Below are 16,035 nucleotides of genomic sequence, written 5' to 3'. Positions count from 1 at the left end.
TGAGCTATCCCGCCAGTAGTAGCTTTTCCTGGTGGACAGGTCTTTGCAAAAGCCTTCTAGCTAAGTTAAATTGATGATATAATTGCAATCTGAGATTTTTAAAATTTTTCCTTCAACCATATCTTCCATACTGTCTTTTATTGGATAGGGAACCACCTCCTGAAGGTTGTGTTCTGAGTGGGAATAGAAGGAGCCTCATTAATTAAAATGGTCAAATATTAGTCTGTCTTAGGATCCGCCCAACTCTCTCCTTCAGAAGTTCCTCTACATTTAAGTGCTGATGCCAGGGACCTTGCATTTCTTTGATGTCTTCAGGCTGCCTAATGCCTCCACTGTGATGCCCTCCAGGTCTTGTCGTCTTTAGAGCACACATACATTTGGGACATTTCCTGGCCCTTTGGCCCATTAGTTCTGTCCAAATCCTTCAAGATCCTGTTTATGGCTTTCCGTGGGGGCAACAAGTCAGCTTAGCAATTTTATATTAATAGGCTATTTATACTTTTACATCATATCATTATCAATTACTGTCAATGCTTTAAATTCAAAACTGCTTTACTAAAATAGTTAGAGTTGCATTTAAAAAGGATTAAAATTTCCAATAAAGATAGTTTTGTTTTACATTAGAGGCATTTGATTTAAAACTTTCCTATTATCATCCTCAAAATGTTTCCCTTACAAAATGTGTCTTCGTATGAGCAGAGACCTCTGGAAACACATGCCTTGAACTCAAAGCAATCACACTTCACTTCTGCTGCCAAAGTCCCAGGTTACTGTGAATGTGTCACAACAGGTAAAGAAACGGCATGTCAGTTCAGATGGGGGAGTTCTTAGTCTGTTGGGCTCATAGCAGGTGCCCAACAAATGGCTGCCGATTGAATGGATGAGGAGAAAGATCAAATGCCTATCCAAGAAAAAAGACCTTTCTATTTCAACCTACTATGAAGCTGAAAGAAAAACATCAAATCCAATCAAAACACAGCGAGGGCATAACTGGATATTCATGTACAGTATGCTTTGATGTGTTCTGTATTTGACTATATTTAATATGTTGCAAACATACTGGTTTCATATGTGCCCACTAATACAGATTGGCGAGTAAAATGTTTTAAGAGACAAGAATATTAAGAAACAAGTTATGAGACAAGCCTCATTTTCACGTAATACCTCTTTGAGGAATTAATTGAAGAAATTCAGTGACCTCTGAACTTCTCATTGAATTCAGTGATTTCTTTAATGGAGTAAGATGGTTCTCTTGAATATTTTTAGAAATTCATCTGTATTTTAAATATTGCAGCAGTGGAACTGCTGTTAATTAGATAACTTCTATAAAGATATGAATAGTAACTTTGTTTACATTTATGTTTAATCCTGGTAATCACAGGTGGCTATAGGGAAAATTATTTTTAAAAATATGATGGGCCATTTTGTGGTGTTTTTTTTTTTTCCTGTATTGATCTGTTCAAGTTCAAAACCCTTATTCTGGAATTATATGAGTCTTATAGCCTGAGGCTTTTGTCCCCTGTGTGTTTGCAAGGAATCAAGAATCGTAGAGAAAAATTCTCTTTAGTTTATATTCGCATCTTTTACTTCAGGCTTTCTTGTAATCACAACAGTAATTGCTTTACTAAAGAAATAAATCAGGCAGGTAATGAATCAAGACAATTCTTCCAAATTATTTTACCAACCAATGAGAGAATGGCTTACAAAAAATGAAAGATGTCATTTGGAGGTGAGCAAGGATACAAGGAAAAAGCAGGCCAAAAGAGAAAGGAAAAAGAAAACTCATTTAATGTAAACATCCTTGCCTTAAAGGTTAACAAGTAATAGAAGGTGCACACGTGGCTATTAAAATACATGTCTCTGTTTTCTTTCAGATTGAGTGTCACTAGATATTTATAGCTAATATTTACAAAAGTTTCTGGAAAGTTTGTAGTTTCCACATGCCTTATAAGCTCCTAATATATTTTATTTCATTTAATCAGCCCATGAGATCTCTAAGGAAAACATTATTATATATATTTTTTTTATTTTACAGATGAGGAAGCAGATTCAGAAAGTTTAAGGAATGTGCTCAAGGCTTCACAACTAGTAAATGGCAGTGTTAGAATTAAACCTTACTCCCTAACCACTTCGTGATGCTTCCTCATACCATCAAAAATCAACTGTTTTAAGAATTTGTCATCTATTGTTTTGAAATTATTTTTTGCATATTTTTGGAACATAACTCTCCTATGCTAGAACATTAAGCAAAAGTGTACAAATCAAGAAAAAAAAGCTATGTGATATGGCTCAATGATGATACAATACATGATTATAGGAACATTTCCTTTTCAAAAAAAATAAGATATTTTTACCGTGAATATCATTCCAACAACTGAAAAATCATCAAACAGCCTTAAAAATGATTATTTGCATTACAGGAGCAGGTTTTGCTTGGCTGCACTTTAGGAAATTTGAAACTGAGCCACTTGGGTAAGAATGCAAATAAACAAGACAATTATTATCACTCAATGTAAATTCATGTCCCGTAGACAGAGAAATAAAATGGGAAATGATAGACATCAGCGCATCCAGTCTTTCCTTGCCATGACTTTAGTGACATGTTTCTAAGCAAGTCTCTGAGCTGGTTCTATTTTCCTTTAATAATCTCCTCACAGAAGCTAGTCGTTTTCCTGACATTTAGATTTCAAGTCTTTATAATTTTTTTTTTTTTTTTGGTACCAGTGACTTTCGTAAGGTTATCTCACAATCCTGAACAGTTTTTTAAAGGCTTCCAGCCTTTAAATGTTTCCATTCTTTTCCTCTTCTTCTGAATGAGATCCAGGCCTTCATGTGTCTTATACATTAATCCGAGTTTAGTAGAAACCATTGTTGTTTGAAACTCTTCCTTAATTTGACACTTTCACTACCTCTAAAGAGAGAGAAGGGGGTCCTTCTTTCTCCCATCTGTTATTTTGTGGGGAAGTGGGGAAATGTGAGGTGGGGAGTTGAGGTTAAATACAAGTATATTAAGAAACTCAAAGGAAATTTGCCTGGTTCTAGAAGGAGAGCCACTTAAAAATTTCCTTGTAAGTGATTTTGAATTCTGATCATAAATAATTATCGGACTAAATTTCAAATAATCCTCGAGTCTGTACTTTGACCTTTGTCAAATCTTTTGGGAAATTCTTTCCTCTACCATAAATGTCTAAGAATTTTTCAGTAAAAAGGTCAGATGAATTGAAGATTCTCACGTAATCGATCCATAGCCATTGACATTTGTTTTTTGAATTTGGACAAATGTTCATGTTGGACTTTGGCTCACTGAGATATTTGAGTAATCGATCCTTTTAGCTGCCTCCCACTTAGAGAAATATCCTTCCTCTTCTAGAAGAGAAAACAAACTATAGATATAAGGCTGCACTTAAGCACATCTCTAATGTTGCTATCAAAGCTCAAAACAATATTTTTGTTAAGCATCTTAAACTTTTAACCTGACCAAGTGACTAAAAACATTGAAACATCTCAAAATCATAATATACTTATAATGCACTGTGGAAAAGCATGTTTCACCTAGATGTTTAATCTATCTCTGCCAGAGTATGAATACAGTTCTGCAAGCATTGGGAATAATGGTGAGACACTGGAAAAAATGGTAAGAAGAACCAAGCCTACTTTTATCGATGATTCCTGGACATAGATATTCAGTGTACTGTAACACAGCCCCATACATTGACCATTGGTCTAATTGGTCTAATGCATGTGCCACAAGTTGGCGACCATGCCCCATCTCTGTAGAGTGTCTCCCTCAGGTTGGAAAACACAAATGTCATTCATCAATCCATTCTCACTTTATCAGGCTAGTCGTTGACTTGTGATTGTTTGGAGGTCTAATGCATTCTCTGGTACTGCATCCATTGTTTCTCTCCCCTTTGCTGTTAAATGTGCCCAAGGTTGTAGGTGATGTTTTGCAGGAATTCATGTTAGTAAGCCATATTCTCTGTAATCCTTCATGTCATGGTGCTTACAGAGACAAGAAAAGAGAAGACAAATTTAGAGTCTTTTTCAATTCTAGTAAAAACGACATGCTGTCCACTATGGAAAGAGTCTGGTGTACTGTCACCAAATGGTGGTTCTCAGAGGCTCACAGATCAGGCATCCATTCAGCCCGGGAATGGCTAGATCTGCTGTGCTGAGAGGAAGCCATTACCATTGGACCACACGTAACCTCCGACCTGATAGTATGACAACTCAATTATCGTCCATTATTTAAGCCCTGGGCTGGTGAAGGACTGAGAATGGCTAATGTTGACTGCATGCATCATTCTGCCCAGTTTGTTGCTAAATGCTTCTTCTGTGGTGGAAAGTGGCAGATATGGCATGGGAGTCAAAAGTCACACATTTTTATGCCCAAATCCATAGGTCCTTCCCTTGCCTCTTCCACAGACCTTTGTCTTTAGTCTTCCAGTCTTGCTCTTCAAAGGCTCCTGGCCAAGAAGCCAAGACCTTTGTGGACAACCAGACCTTAGGTCTCTCGTCCCTTCCTTCAGTGTTGATGGCCAGTGTGTTTTCTCCAAGTACTGGGAGCAACTGTTTTCTCACCAACACCCTTCAGGGCCACCACCGAGTAGGTGTGTAGTAAGGTAGTTTCCGTTTTTAATCTCATGCTAACATATCAAGATGGCCCACTCATGGATCACACCCAAGTTCTTGTCCTACGTTAGTTCGTTGAATGATACTTCCCATGAAGATATAGGTGTGAGCAGAGGCCTCCACGGAATATAGATATGTGACTTGAAGTTTTGGTCCACCTATCTGTGTAATTTACTGTTGTTCTCTGCACATGTTGGGCCTGATCCTAAATATATCATTTCCATTATATGAAGAGTTGCTGTTAAGTCTGCCTGATTTTATAACTTGGTAATGTTTTAGTACCCAGACTGTGATGGGCCGCTCCAGGTAGTCACTTAATGCCCCAGTGTCAGGAGCTCATTCTCTACTGAACTGATTTTAGCGTATGAGGAGCTGGTTTTCAAATGAAAAGTAGTTCCCTTCTGCAGAAGGCATTGTCTTGTTGAGAACACTAGGGGTCTATTTAGTGACTCTTGCATTGAGGTTTGCCAGTCTCCACAGTGCTGCTTATCTACGACACATTCTCCGTAGTTCTATTGGATTTTCTGAGTCAAGTGCAATAAGTGGCAGGAATTCCTGCACTAGAGCTTGGAACTGCCGCTCCCTTTCTTGCTCTAGGCCCCACTCAAAAAATGCCATGCTTTTAAGTAACCCCATGGGTCAAAACTTTATTTCCAGGTGCAATATATCGAGTCTCCAAAAAAGAGGCTGGCCGAGCAGTCTGCCTCTTTCTTAGTGCTGTAACTTGTCTCGCACATTAGAGGGGATGATTCTGTATGCTCCAGAAAACTGGCCCCTACACATTTTATCGGAATGGCAGTCTGTGTGGGGTGAATTTTCTACTCTTTGCCATGCTTATGACTGACTAGGGCACTCAGAGTACTGGCCACTTCAGGTCTAATTGTCATGATGTCTGCAATGTAATGAACCAATGAGATGTTCTGCAGAAACTCAGGGTCATTTGAGATCCAGAAATGATATAACCTCTGGAAAAAGAAGGTCAGCTTGGGTTACCACTTGGTTATATTCACAGTTGTCCATCATCACCCACCATTAGTCTGATGTTTCCAAGGGCCACACAGGTCGATTGTATTTGTACAGTCTCTGAGGCACTCATTTCAGCAGTCCCACTGGGATTGGGCATTGCTGCAAGGTGGGCAAGCCCATCTACTGAGAGAAGCTCTTACCAGTTTTCAAAGTCCTACTCCTTCCCTATCGGGGCCCTGCCTTAGCTCAGTAGATGTGTCAATACTAAGCATTCTATTCTGTCTCCTTTGCGGCTCTTTCACATAGGTCACTTCCTGGCCCTGCGCACACTCCGTCTGCCCTCTGGATTCAGGAGATAAGCTTCTTTAAACACTGTAAGGGACAACTTCCAGCCTTAATAACATTCTCTGATTTGAAAGTTGGCTGACCTGAGCCTGTTAGTCATTTTTTTAATGGCTTTCAAGTCATTTAATAACATCCAGCCAAGTTTAAAATCCACATAATTACCATCGACTCTGTATTATTTAAATGCCAAGCTACTACATAAAACATTTCCTCTTCAACTCCATGCTTCCCCCCACTTTATCCTACACACCATGAGGGAGATAGTTTCTCCCCCACTGCCACCAGGGATGGCGTCACTGCTGCCATCCGACCAGTAATTGTCCAAGTAGCACAATCCATCCATGAAGTCTATTTTCTGGGACCACAGCTCTCTTAATTTGAATGTTGGAAGAAAACAGATTTCATCCTCTCTCACTTTTAATTTCTTTGCCAGAATCAACCATAGTTTCTTTTTTTAAAATACAATTATCTCTTTAAATTATGTCATGGCACTCAAGCATTCAGTGATATTTATATTTTGATATATGGATGTGTTTACTTATGATTGTACTCAGATGCGGAGAACTATATTATGCAATATGCCTTAGTTCATGGCACATTGTCACCGTGGGTCTCTACCAAGCTCCTCTCCTCTTTGTCCTTATTTGTTCATTTTCTGTTATCTAAATATCCCTCCCCTACCCCCATTCCCTTCATAGGCAGCTTTTGTAGTATGTACCTATTCTTTATATATGTTCTTGAAAAATGTAAATTTTAAAGTTTTGTAAGTGATATTATCATAGATCTCATTCTGTTTATTAATTTTTATATTCAACCCTATCTTTTATGTTTTAAGATTAAACTCTGTCATTCATGTAGTATTTGAATACCAGTTGAATTCATCGTGACTTTTTCATAAATACTTTCCATGCATCTCCTTAGAATAAGGGTGTTTTCCTGTACAACCACAACTATCAAACCTAAGAAATTAATAAATTATTAGTATTGCTATCTGGTTCATATTCAAATAGCCTCTGTTTTTCCAAGAATATCTTTTATATCTATTTGTTTTAATCCAATCTAGTTTTTTTAATTCATAAGATGTGATATCTTTTTAATCACTTTTTTAGTCTAGAACAGATTCTCCCATTACTTTCTTATAAATTGATGTTTCAGAAAACCGTATCAGTTCTGTGGCAGAATGTACCACATTTTGGATGTGTCTAGCTGATTAACCATGGTATCCATTATTCTCCCATGTCCTGTATTTCCTGTCCACAGGAAGGCACGTCTAGATTAGCATTTCTCAATCTGGGCACTGTTGGCATGGGGTGGGGTGTTGTCCTGTGAATTGTAGGATGCGTATCAGTGTCCCAGGCTTCTCCCTACCCGATACCAGTAACACCGCATCAGATGTGACTAGATGATTCCTTATGCTTCACGTCAAGATGAACAAAATGCCATATCGTTCTACTATTAGTGACGCTGAATGCAGTCGCTTGGTTCGGGTCTAGGCTGCCAAGTTTTTCCAATATAATACTCACTTTGAAATTAGTAAGCGATCTTTGGTGTAATTTTCTGACATCCTCACAGTATCCGGTTTTCCAAAACCTTTTATAATGATTTTGGCATCCATTGATGATATCTATTTGAACTGATTTTAATTATTATAATGAGTGGTTGCAAAAGTTTTAATTCTACTATCCTCTTACATTTTTAAACTGTCATTTTTCTGCAGAAAAAAAAGAATCATTTTAAAAATGTTTTTTCTCTTTGTTTCTTTTCCTCTCTCTGGTTATATTATAGACTTGTGAATTTGTTTTTATTCATTGCATTATAAATTGATACTGTTTTCATTTTTGATGTTTGAATTATTCCCAGTTTAGCCACTTGGAACCCTTTGAAGCTGGGACTGCTGTCCTTGTGACATTTTTCCATTAATCACTGAGTGCTTAATTGTTTTCAGACATGATTACATTCTGGGTTTATCGTGTATGTGCCTATTCCAGGACTGGAGTCAAACATTTCTCAAAGACCCTGGTTTATCGTATTGGAAAGAATTGCGTGCTGGGCATGTTCGTTTCCCTGGCAGTATAATTTCTGCCATGTTCTTTCAGTGGACAGAGATAGAAAACTACGTTCACATTCCTATTTCAAATTTCTCATTTGAATTTAGCATTAAGTATTTATTGCTGACCTTTTCTAGTTAGGTGTAATTTCCTCACAACATAATGTGGAGATATTGAGTGATACTGGTCCATGCATCATGAGATATGCCAGCATCTGTATAATGTGCATTCATACTAAGATGTGGAATATTTCTATGACCTTGAAAAGTTCTCAAGTTTACTAATGCCTCTTCCCAGTCAATTCTCTATATTAGAGCACCATAGAATATTTTTGCCTATTCTAGAACCTCATGTGGAAACATACCATAAATACTCAATTGTGCCAGCCTTTTTTTCATCATATTTTGTTTTGTGTGTATGTTTTGTTTTTATTTTTTTTAATCAATAATGGTATGTTCCTTTTTATTTAGCAACAATATAATAGTGTTTCATTGTGTGAATGTGCTGGAAGTTGTTTATCCATTCTCTTGTTGATGAAGATATGTTTTTTGTTTGTTTGGTTGTTTGTTTTCAAGTTTTGAATATAATAAATAAACCTTTAATGTAGTTATGTGGTCACATTTTTATTAATCTTGGGAGTGGAATTTATTTCTCTAGGACTGGAATAATTGGTTCATCATATAGGCATAAAACTTATTTTTTTTTTAGAAAACTGCCAAAGCAATTTCCAAAGTGGTTGTCCCAATTTTAAAATTGTTTATTTGTCTCTCTTTGAAATTGTGTTTCCTAATAATGTTAACGCATATAATTATTTACGATATCTTCAAATATACATAGAATTGTTACAACTTACAACTCAGTGTTACTACCCAGGATAATCCTCTTGAGTGAAGTGTAAAATTTTAGTGCAATCCTTCTTGTTTTGAGAATACATCCCACTGGATAGTAAATGAGAGTTCCATGTTAAAAAAAGTCACTTAAAAAGCTTTATCCTGGGTTATGTAACTGATGTACAATTTGTTAAGCCAGGTTCATCCAGTATTAGGGTTTACTGAGTTTTCTCTTTTGTACTTAATCTAATTCATGTGGGAGTGTGGTAGTGTTGTTTTTCTTTGTCATGTGGTTTTAAGAGAAGCACATTCAGCAACTGAAATGTTTTGATTCTCATTTTATTTTCTACTTCTAGTAGTTTTGTATGGACGTTGCATTTTTTTATATTTGTGATAAAGTGGGTAGGGTTTTTCGTAGATGAGCAGGAATAAACAATGACAGGCAGTTCTATGCAGGCAGGTGGAATAATCCAGAGTGTGTGTTGTATACTTAATTTCTTAGTTCCAGAGTGCCCCCTTTTGTTGCTACAGTGAAGGGGTTTGTTTGTTGGATTCTAATTCAGACTCTTGGGGAGAAGAATGTAGATCAATCTATCTTCTGATGTTTTTTGATAGTGGCCTTAATATCAACTTCTTTCTTTCCTATTTCCCTTTTCCTTGAAATATGTAAATGGCACCCCTCCTTTCATTAGCGGTACCACCCCAAGGCTGAAAACTCGAATCCCCTGTACTTTATAAACTCCTGTATGACATTTCTTACAGTAGCTAGTGTTCTGACCCTCCCGGTCTCAGCTCTGTTCTCAGCATTTCCCTCTGTCAGGTGATGTGACTTGTGCAGGTTGCCCGCCCTGGTTTGTGTCTCCTAGTCTGGACAATTCCCATGTGACTCTGGCTCCCATGTGGTCTCCAGAGGACACCCTGCTGCTTCCTATATTTCTTTTCTTTTTTTCTCCGTTGTTTGTTTGTTTATTTATTTATTTATTTATTTATTTATTTATGTTTCTTCTTACATGTGAATCAAGGTTTCTATTACACTAAGTCTCTTACTCATGTTTGTAGAATAGATCATTTTATTTCTTTTCCTTTATGATTTTGGAGGCTGCACTGAGAGAGAGAGATTTAATCTGTGGTCTTGTTCTAAACTGTGTGATTCTGAAAGGGTACTATTTTCTGACAACAGATGGTCATTTATTATAGCCTCGATTACAGAAAGTAACATGAAGAAACTCATTTATTTGGGTATTGGAAACACATAAAAGTAACTCACAGGTCAAAGAAAGAAATTCAATGGAATTTAAGACTGAAAGATAAAGACACAGAAATCTTGAGGAATGCTGCAAAATTTAGGGGGTATTTGTGACATCAATGACTGTATCAGGAAACAGTCACCCCTGCTTCTCAAAGCTCACTTACAGGGAGGGGAATTAATCCAGATTGCCAGCTGCTGTATTCTGAACTCAGGCTTTGAGACCAGGCTTCCCACTGCAGGAGAAGGCCTCCTTGTTTCTGGGAAGTGCAATGTTCCTCACTAGCAACTTTGATCAAGCTCTTCCATGGCCTTCCCTAACTTTCCTTGGATCCCACTGATGTGTGCGATAACACCCAGCCTCCCTTCCTTCCCTGTCTCGCACTCACTCAAAGTCTGTCCTGACTGCTCTGTCAGTCCTGACTCCCTCTTCATTTTCTCTCAGATGCAACCCCCTAACACATTTATTGCATTTTTAATCCCAGTGTAGAGTTGCTTCTTGGAATATCTAGAATAACAAAATAACAGAGACACTCCCCCCCAAAATTAATGAGCTAATATTCTAGCAGAGAAAAAAAAATGAATGTAGAAAGAGGGAAAGAAAGAAAATAATTCAGCATCAATAAAATACAAAAAGAAAATTAATAGAGATAGTCAGCAAAGCCAGAGTTGTTTTTTTTAAGAAAACAACAACAAACAACAACAACAACAACAAAAACCCACGTGAATTTCAGGCAAAATTGATTAGAAAATACTAGTAATAAAAAAGGGACTCAGCTTTCCATAGAGAAGAGATTTCCAAAATATGCAAACACTATGAAGAGATGACTCTAATAAAAATAAAATCTTACATAAAATGAATTTTCACCATAAAAATATAACTTACCCAAAAAGTCTTGTAGAAATGGAAAGCAATAAAGTAAATTAAATAAAGTAAATTAAAATTAATAAATTGAAACACTTCTAACAAAATATTTGCTCTATAGTTTTGCTAAATCTATCAGGTTTACAAAATCCACTTTGATTTCTAGGGCTAAAATGTTTTTTCCTATGATCATGAATGGAGTTATAGCAACTGTTTTTTATATAACTTCTGAGATAACCACATACTTGATTTTTTTTTTCTAGTACGGGGTTTAGTGTACTGATTTGCATAATAGATGATCTAATGTTGTCGTATACCTTCCATTCCTATGACAAACCAAATTTTTTTATTCACTGATTTTAAGACTTCTTGTATTTGGTTAACATTTTTTTCCACTGTATTTATGTGTGAGATTGACTGTGATTTTTCTTATGTTATCCTCGTCTAGATGTAGTATAATGATTAAATGAACACAGTGGAAAGACATGAAAAGTTTTTCATTTTTCTTTGATGACTTTTTTGTTACAGGTTTATTATTTTCATTCTGATATGGGATGTGATGACAGTCAAAAAGTTTAACCACTAATCTTAATAATTAAAGCAATATCGTGTTCTAAATCAGACTGTGAAATACTTTTTTCACCTCTATCCCCAAACAGCCACCCCCAAATGTCAAACCACATTACCTAAAATTCAATTCCTTAGTTTATTATGTTTAATTGATAAACAAGGTCTAGTACCAAGAGTATAATTTGGGTTTTCTCTTTTTTAGAAGCCAGAGCCTCTCTTAGATTTGGGAACAGAACATTTTCTACAATAATGGTAAAATTATATGTATATGAGAAATCATTTTTTAGACTTTTTAAAATAAAAACTCATGTTCAAAGACATTATTGAAGTCTAACATTTTTATTAATGCTGATTAAGTTGATTTTTCTTTTGGTATTTAAAATATCATGAAAAATAGTTTGTAATCATATAATACTATTTAATACTTTGCAATCCAGTCACTTAAAATTAACAATATAAAAAAGGGAGTTTTCAATTTTTATCCTTAACAAATAACTTTAAAATGCTTCATCTTAATCATGTTACATAGTTTCCAAAACATTTTGAGTAGTGGAGCTCATTATGTCCTTACGATACCACAGATTTGGTGAGTCTAGAGTTCTCATTCTAGTTTTGTTAAGAAAACAGAGGCACAGACAGAGTATCTTGTCCAGAGTCAACCAATGAGTAAGTGACAGAACCAGGACTGGGTTATGCTAGTTTTTCTACCAAGAGCGACTTCACTCTACCGAGTAACGTCACCAGTGTCTTTGCCATTTAGATATACATGTGCCCAAATACATGGGATAAACACATACAGAATTCTTTGTCAGAAATTGTATCACCACAAGGTTCCTAATCTGAGTCGTGGATTCTGATACGAAGGGCTTTCCATCAATTGAATTCATTTTACTTCTCACAAATCTTGTAAGATTGGATAATAAATTGTCCACACTGCACAGATGAAGTTACCTGCCAGAGCTTCATGAAGTCAGAATTAGAACTCAGGGCTCAGGATTAAAATTGAGAACAAAAAAGGCAGAGGTGGGCAAACGTTTTCTGAAAGGCCCTGGGTGGGAAATATTTTCCCCTTTGCTGGCCCTACGGCCTCTGTCCCCACAGCTGAGCTCTCCATGACAGTGTGAAAGCAGCCAGACATAACATGGAAACAAATGAGCATGGCTGTGTTCCAATACAACATTATCTGTGGAGCTGAAATTTTAAATTTATATAACGTTAACGTGTCAGAAATAATATTCTTCTGATTTTTTTTTTCAGCTATTAGAAAAAGGACACCATTAGTATGGAACATACTAAAACCGGTGGGCCAGATTTGGCTCTCTGGCCATGGCTTGCCAAACTCTGTTTGCTGAAAGTCAAATTGGCCACTCACTCATGTGACTTTGATTATGTTTTATAGTATGTGAACCACAGAATTTATGTTTTATTACAGTCACTTGTCTTCAATCGCAGTGATTTGCATATTGCCTGGAAGTTGAGGTATAAAATAAATGAATAGTGAAAGAATACCTGGACTCTACCCATCCAATCAAAATCACCCATGGAATGATTTCGTGCTTTCTCAAATGATAAATGTTCATCGGTTGAGTGAAGATTGTTGGCAAAATAGCATCAGTTTTTCACTGAACATATTTGACAAATATGGTCCGTATGGGTACAGAGATAGTCAAATGAACCAAGAGCAACAGTGTACTAATGCAGGTCATGGCCTGGTCGTAGGACACTTGTGTGGCTCTCAGCTTGTCAGACAAATAGTTTTCTTTTCATTAAGTGTGAAAATGGACATACCTGTGAACCTTGCTTAGTGGAGTTAGTAGAGGCCTCTTCTGCATGCCTGGCCTTTTAGCAATTATAAACGCTACATGCTGCTTCTTTGTCTTTTCTGTTTAGCTAGAGAAACTGCAGGCTGAAAATACATCAGAATGGGACAAGAAAGAAATACTTGAAACAGAAAAACAAGGATTGGAGAGAGAAAATAGAAGGCTAAAGGTCCAGGTGAAAGAAATGGAAGAGCTCCTCAAGAGGAAAGATAGATTAAGTGCAAGCTCTCAAAGTCCTGATACCAAGACATCACAAATTGAACTGCAGGAAAGAAATAAGGTATGGGTGCCCGTCGGAGGCAAATGCTTTCCTGGTGGATTCCCTTCCTAGTGTGTGGGTGGATACTGCTTTAATTTGTACAGACCTCCAAATCTGAATACTTCCTTTCACGCTGATGACTTGCTCTTTTTCTTATTGTAACACAAAATAATGTTCATGCATGGGAAAACAGAGTATGACAAATGTCATACGATAATGTCAGAATATAACAAATCTGACAATTTCAAGATTTTCCATAAGAAAAACAAAATGCAATGAGGGATGGACCTTTGTGTTTTTGGTTTCCTGTTACAGCTTTGTCTCAGTGTTGTCCAAATAATTGATCTTATTTTTAAATGAGTGTGTTTCTCCATTCGTTTGAGTGACTTTACAACTGCATGTGTTGATGGCTGTGGTAAGTACTATGGTATCTGCGTAAACATATAGATTTAGCTGAAGTTCACTCTCCTTTGGCTCTTTTTTAGTTTCAGAAAATTATTTTTGAGTCAAATGAATGCGAATAGGTTTTAATAGGCTGTGACATAAATGTTAAAACTAGAATCAAATTCAAATTTGACTGCAGGAAACTTGGGTCGTTTTGGAATTGTTTTATCCTAAAGCCAATAGACATAGGTACTGCTACCGCTGGGAGTTTTTTGATAAGTAGTTTGTAGATTTTTAAAAATATCCTCTTAGTGGAAGTTGTAATTTATGTGTTCTAGTGTCAGTATGCTGCAAAACATGTACATCTTGTTTCTATTTATTACCTTAATGAACCTATAGCATTTTAATGCACAGTTATGTGTTTTCACTCAATGCCTTTAACAGTGAGTTAATAGTGAGTCTGGTAAGTTCATATTTTTGAGTTATATAAGTAGTTCATACTCATGTGAACTCTAAACACTACATGTCCAGAAAAATTGAACTCCATCTCACTTTTCCTTATTTTTTGTGATTCTAGGGACTTATTGCAAATGCCAGATAAAATTGCATTAGTGTTTCATGACTTGGCAATGCAGATACCTAAAGTTAAACGTTATAGTCATAATTTACTTTTACATGGATTCATAAACCATCCATAGTACTGTGTTTGATTCTGACACACACAAACACACACATACACAATAAATATATAGACAACTTTTTACAGATTCCTTCTTGTGAAACCACAGAATTATTTCAATTAAGAAGCAAGTTTTGGTCATCAAAATATCTGTTTCTCTGTGAGTCACTCGGCCAGAAGAAGCACTTATTTATGTTATACTCCATGTCAGTCCCTGCCCTAAATGCCGGCATTGTGAAGACTGGTGAGTCATCGGTCCTGCCCACCATGTGCTTAGAGCCTACATAGGAAGATGCAGGTGTAATTATCATCAATAATACATTGTGATGATTGCTAAGAATAACGTAGAATGGGAACACAGATGAAGAAGTAATTTAATCTATTTCCTTTTTATGTCTTTCTAGTTATATCAAAATGTCATGACAGCAAAGTATGTCAGTTAGGAAATCTGAGGGCTAATTGGGGCCTGTCTGGAGCTGGCATTTGTGCCAATTGGCGTGTCCTGTCAACAGGGTACATGGAGCTCACAGCTGGGCTCTTTGGAACGAATGTTGTTCTTCAACCTAGAATAGACAGAACTTGGACACTGGGAAGATTCTGGAATGTCTGGCAAAATCAGTGGGTATGCACATCAGTCAGAAGACTATTCCTTAAGTGTTTATCTTTTTGGTGGCATTAAGAATTCAGACTCACTACACGAATCAAAATAATCTCTTATCAGGGAGTAGCTGAAGGTCAAAATCCTTGTGCCCCAGACATCCCCACAGAAGGTTAAGATGTCAAGATTCACACCTCCCCAGTTGCCAATGAGTCAAAGCTGCACAGAGAACATGCCAAAGGCCAGGGGTTGGTGGAGGTGTTATGACACAAAGCCAAATTGTGGCTTAACTTTACTTCAACCAAAACAAATCTATACGTCTGTTAATTATGTGTGTCAGTATCATACAGGAGAAGAGTGCACATATGTGTAAAGTACTGTGTATCTACATGCGTGTGAGCGTCTTATAAGGACGGCAGTGGACAGGTGCTGGCAAGTGGGAAACGCCCCTGTGAACCCCACACAGCGTTAGTCTCCAAAGGCGACATAGGCTCTCTCACCACTTTATAGTGACCTCTGGTCATATTTCACAGATGTTTGTGGCAAACACAAATCTATTCATAGAAATTTCCATATGGATACATTTTGCTACTGTCTTGAATTTAAAGAATCTCATTGTTCAAGGAAATTTTTGTGTTTTTGTGAATCCTCACTTATACAGGAAGAGAGGGCTATCACATAATAGTGCGTTTATTTATTTATTTATTTATTTATTTATTTATTTATTTATTATTTTTTGGCTTTATTGTCATAGGGAATACATTTTTGAAGAAAATGCCTTTCCATTTTAAAT

General features: G+C 36.7%; 1 protein-coding gene across 4 annotated transcripts in view; it reads left to right on the top strand.

Moving 5' to 3' along the window:
* CCDC102B (coiled-coil domain containing 102B) overlaps positions 1-16,035 on the top strand; it is a 207,373-nt gene that overhangs the window by 73,372 nt on the left and 117,966 nt on the right. For all 4 annotated transcript variants that reach the window (XM_081078367.1, XM_081078366.1, XM_081078365.1 and 1 more), the window contains one exon: positions 13,393-13,602. In XM_081078367.1, coding sequence (XP_080934493.1) covers positions 13,393-13,602 — 210 coding nt within the window. The remainder of the gene's footprint in view (positions 1-13,392; positions 13,603-16,035) is intronic.

Source organism: Rhinolophus hipposideros (genome assembly GCF_964194185.1).
Source record: "Rhinolophus hipposideros genome assembly, chromosome: 17".
Lineage (NCBI taxonomy): Eukaryota > Metazoa > Chordata > Mammalia > Chiroptera > Rhinolophidae > Rhinolophus > Rhinolophus hipposideros.
The sequence above is the reverse complement of the archived record's forward strand: the minus strand, read 5'-3'. Positions and strand labels throughout refer to the sequence as shown.